At 40.3% G+C, this 5332-nt stretch overlaps 1 protein-coding gene across 1 annotated transcript in view; it reads left to right on the forward strand.

Annotated features, from left to right (window-relative positions):
• Positions 1–5332, forward strand: part of Ocrl (OCRL inositol polyphosphate-5-phosphatase) — a 57288-nt gene that overhangs the window by 48623 nt on the left and 3333 nt on the right. The window contains exon 19 of the mRNA XM_031372748.1: positions 1898–1921. Coding sequence (XP_031228608.1) covers positions 1898–1921 — 24 coding nt within the window. The remainder of the gene's footprint in view (positions 1–1897; positions 1922–5332) is intronic.

Genomic DNA, 5332 nt, shown 5'->3' on the forward strand with positions numbered 1-5332 from the left:
GTATTGGGAACTTTTACATATGAATTATAAGAATATCAGGTTGTAAGTTCTAAGACTAAGGAGGACTCGACTCAGTTGGAAACCAGGGTTAGGGACCAATCACATCTTTCCATTGTCCACCTCAGAAAGTGTTTTGCATAGTCCTTTGTACCAATAGATGCTTACCACTCAAAGGACACTTCTTTCAGGCCTAGACTGACACAATAGCACACAAACTCTCTGCTTTGTTTTGCTCGTTATATCATGGGCATGTACTCATCAGAGGACAAAGGTAAAGTCTATCAAATTTTTTAACAAGTGTTTCTAAATTTAATAAAAGGTTATAGTACAGGCTTTTGTTACATTAGATTCTTGGCACTCAGAACTAACTTCCCGTTTAAAAGTATCATAAGGATAGAACAATGCATACCTAGGACTCTGACATTTTCATTTCCCATGGTATGTAAATGTAGGTAAACTCAGAAACTCAGGTTGAATTCATGATGTATCTAACAATACTAAAACCCCTAATTGCCATATGGAAGAACAGCTCGGGACAATAGGTTCTGAATATTACCTTGGAATGCCTCTCCCACCCCAGGTGTCCTCCATCTCTAAATGGAACAATTTAGATACTAATTAAGCCCTTAGACTTACCAGACCTAAGATGTGATTTCTACTTGATTTCTCAGTGATCCACAATGGGATCAGGAAGAACCCAGTTGAGAGTCTCTGGGACAGAGACTCCTCCTGGCCTTAGATGGCTTCAGAGAGGAAGACACTGGGACAGTACAAAATTGGGTAAATTGCCTGGGCTCTCTACCAAGTCAGTAAGAGGCAGAAGGAAGACTTGTACCTAGGCCCGTGTATCATCAATACCTATACTCTGCATAAACCATGCTGCCGCCTTGTGAACAACATGTCTCACTCTCCTTAGCTGAACATAGAAGTACTCTCACAGCTTTGCCCTGCCTTTCTGTCTCAGAAGTCTGAGTTGTAGTCAGACTGGGTTCCAATCCTGATTCTGTCACTTATTACCTATGCTTGACCTTGGGCAAATAATTTAGCCTCTCAGAGCCTCAGTTTCTTCATCTGTAAAATGGAAATAATGTATCACATTAATGTGCAGATAAAGTGGCATTGTATATGGACCCTTTGCACGGTTATACGGTAGAGATTCCTCTGGTGGTGGTGGTCATGGCTGCTGCTCTCCCTCACGTCGGGTTGTAATGAGTACAGAAATAACGAGGACAATGAAACGATTGCCCCTGCTTCTCCTGTCTTTTATATCCACCAGGAAAATAGAGGAACTGATGGGTACCCTGATCCACAAAGCTCTGAGATAAAGTCCAGTCACATTTCAGTGGTCTTCAAATCTGGGAAGTCTAGATGCTTTTGAGAAGCTGGGTGGGTACAGGGTGAGAGGAAAAGCTCAAGGAAGCTCTTGGAAACTCAGGAGGCTAGCTGGGATGAGAATGGTGAGAAGAAGGAATCTATGGAAGTAAAGGTAGAGCTAGACAAGAAGTTTTCCCGCTTCTGAATATCCACTCTCAGACCCGCAGCTGAGTTCTTCCATGGAAGCAACTCGAAGTAAGAGCTGCTCGTGACAGCAGATGAACAGGGAGATGCAGTACCAGGCTTGGCCTCCAGAGGGCACTGCCTATAGTCAAGGCCCAGAGAAGGATGTTTTGTTCATGATACTCTCAGTGAACTGTTTGGTACTCGAAGTGTGACAAAGAACTTTGCATGTGGGGAATGGGTTTTATTTTCAGTGTTCATCATTTGAAGGACTCAGAGCTGTTAAGAGCCTATGTGTCTCGCAAGCTAGCAAGGCCTAATACTGAGCTGTTTCTAATGCCGTGAATTAACTCTAATCATTGTCTATCTGCCAATGACTTTTCTCCCGCTCTGCTCTCAGGAAGAAGACAGCTTCCTAGAAAAGGTAATTCAATCCATTGGTGGTAACGAAGGTTTCCTTGTGCTTGCTTAACACTTAACTGTGGCCCCGGGAAATTGTTCCTAAGCATTATCATATCAGTGGCCTCTGATTTGGTGAGAATTTCCTAATAACCATGATGTCCTACGGGTGTCTTGAAGTATACTCAAAACATAGGAACAATGTTGACATGTCTGGGAAGTTGTTGATACTCTGTATGTAAAAGAAATAAAACTCAAGGGTGCATCTTCCTTTTCTTTTTTGAGACTGGATCTCATGTATTATAGGCTAGCCTCACTAGGTAGCAAGGAGTGACCTTAATTTTTTTTTTCATCCTCCTGTCTCCACATCCCCAGTGCTGATATTACAGCACCCTGGTTTTACTCAGTCCTGGGAATCAAACTTAGGCCTTGTTATAGATGATAGATAAGCAATCTAACAACTGAGCTACATCCCAAACCACTAGTATGTGTGCATGCGTGTGCACACTAAAGTATGTTGCAAGGGATGAAACACAGGGTCTTATACATGCTAGACAAACACACTACCATTGAGCTATATCCCTGCCACTTTGCAATTTTTAATTTACAAACAGGTGCTATACCATGAAACTACATCTCTAGCCCAGATTTGTCTTGATAGATCTTATCTGAAAACTCATGAGTTAGACAGTACTATTTAAGCTGCTCCCACTTTCCAATGGTAGTAAAAAAAAGAAAAAAGGTATTCCTGTTGCATTAAGAGTGATTTGGAAGCTGGAGAGATGGCCCAGGCGATAAAATACTTACCATATAACCATGAGAGCCTAAGTTCAGATTTCCAATAGTAGTGTAAACAAAAAAGCTATGTGCAATAACACATGTCTGCAATTCCCAGTGCTGGAGAACAGATCCCTGGGAGTCCCTGGCCAGCCAAGTCTAACAGAATTAGTTACCTCCGTGTTCAATGAAAGAGCCTGTCTCAAAAAAAGTGAGATGGAGACAGATGGAGGGAGGCTCATGGTATCAACCCCTGGCCTGCATGCACACATATATACATGCCTACACATGGACCACACACATAACAAAGAAGTGATTTTGGGGGTCCTTGATAATAGTGGCTAATTACCCAGAGAATGCCCAGATATAGTCAAGAAACAGAGCAAAGAGCAGAATTGTGGAACTAAATAAAATCATAAATCATCTAATCTAACTGTCTGGTTTTTGACAGCAAAAGATATTTTCTATGTTCTAATAGACAAGGCTCAAAGCCCAGAAAGGTAGAAAATGCTATAAAAATTCCTACTGCTCCTGAGCACCAGAATGTAAGGAATGGGTACTGTTTCCTGACTGCCCGGTGGTATGGCCCTTCTGTAGTGCCTCGTGACCATTTCCATCCTCATCTGGAGAGGCCAGGCCAAGGGCTGCCTAATGCAGAGGAAGGAGCTGGACAGGCATTCCACAGCACTTTCATCGTGTTTGGGGGGCCTCTCCATTGGGTGCAATTGAATGTACTTTGAAAGGGAAGCTGCTTTAACCATTAGCATTAATATTACAAACTGAAGGCTTATAAGGCAGAGGATCTTGGTTCCCCTTTTGAACATTAGGAATTCACAATAATGTATAGAACATATTTTTATAAATATTCTTTCCCCATTTTCTTATTGTATCTTTTTCTAGACTTCAGAGCTACAAGTATGACATTTCCAATTATCACACATGAAGTTGGGAGCAGATAATAGTTGCTGTATATAACCTACTGACATTTTATTAACCTTTTAAACTACTAAGGCTTAAGACATCTTTGCTTCGTAGCTCTTTTCTGTTAAGGGCAGTCCATGTTCTGTCTATTCAGCTTAAACAGTGCCTTGTGCTGTCTTAATGCCTTAGTACAGGAAAAACCTTCAGTTGGAAATCAGATTTTTTTGAAAGTATATGAGTCAATGATGAATAATTTATATGTAGTAAGTTTGGAGGCATCTGCTAAAGAATCTGTACATGTGTTCTGTTTGGTCCAGCGAGTTAGTAGAATGTATTATGAAGTGTTTGGGCCCAGATATCAGGTGGATGCCTGTAGGTAATCCATACAGCCAGAATGAAACCAAGTAAGTGAGACACCAATAAAAGTTACAGCAACTATATAGAATATGAATATCAGGGTATAGCATCCCAGGGAAAGAAAGCAAAGAAATGTGAAAATAGATATGTAGAGAGATTTGAAATGACGACCAATGATCACTAACCCCTTCTCTTTATTCCCTGGGAAGGGTGTAACAGCTTAGGAAGTTCATCAGTGCTTATTAAAGAATACCATGGTAGGAAGACACCTGGGTGCTGCTGGAGCATGTGTGCTCTCTGAGCATAGTGATTCAGGCTTTTTTCTTTTTCTTTCCCTTAAAGCTACATGGCTGGAAGTTATAGATAGAACAATGTTAGGGAAGAATTTCTGAAAGTTAACAATACATAATGTCTAACTTAGAGATAGCAAAAGGAAGAGGATGCTAAAACACCTGAACATGGTTTTCTCCACAGTGGTTCTGGAGGCTGCCTTCAGATGCCCTTTAGCCTAGTTTAGATGTCATTTTTTTTTCATATTCTTTACATTTGAAACTATAAGCCTAAGATCAATTAACATAGTTCTTTTGAGTATTGGGAGATAATTGAGTTTATTTTACACTTTGAATTTAGTTATATGTCTGGTATGTGTCACTTCTGGATTGTCGTCTTATATTTTTTCAAAAGATTCTAACAATACAAAGGTATGTAAGACAAATAATAGTCCCTAAAAGTCTTTGCTGAGCTATTAATATAAACAATAAGTTCTGGAAGCAGACCCTTGAATGTTCATGGTATTCTAGCTCTTCGGTTGCTATATTCTACGTTATTTTAGATCTTGGGGCTTATGATTAGAAATTTGGATCAAGCCTAAAGTATCCATATATGTGCATCTAATGCGTAGAATTGTCTTTAATTCCTGGGAGCCAAAGCAATTCAGTTAAAGAAGCAAAGAGAAGTCCCAGCAGTACTTGTGATAAGACCTGAAGGGAGAGTTAGTGTGGAATAAACTGAAACCTAAGTGCAAATACAATCCTCAGGGTACTGTGTTAACAGTCGCGGTTTCATGGCCCAGCTACTCGTCATGCATAGACTGTACTATGACTGTGTATTATTCTCACTTCAAAATATAGAATGCATCCGAAGGCTGCACACCATAAGCACAGATGAAATGCTTACTGATTGAGTAAAGCACTTTGGGAAGGAGATTGTTTTAACTACTGCAATCATTACTGAGTGCCTTCTAACATGTGTGTCTCTTGTGAGAAAAAAAAGGCAAAAGCTTAAGAGACAAAGATCACATTGTATCCACTTGAGAAGATTTTTGAAGGAGATTTAATGCTTTATTCTGAGGCCCTTTGATTCCAATCCCTTTTCATCTGGT

The sequence above is a fragment of the Mastomys coucha genome, chromosome X, assembly GCF_008632895.1.
Source record: "Mastomys coucha isolate ucsf_1 chromosome X, UCSF_Mcou_1, whole genome shotgun sequence".
In the NCBI taxonomy this organism is placed as follows: Eukaryota; Metazoa; Chordata; class Mammalia; order Rodentia; family Muridae; genus Mastomys; species Mastomys coucha.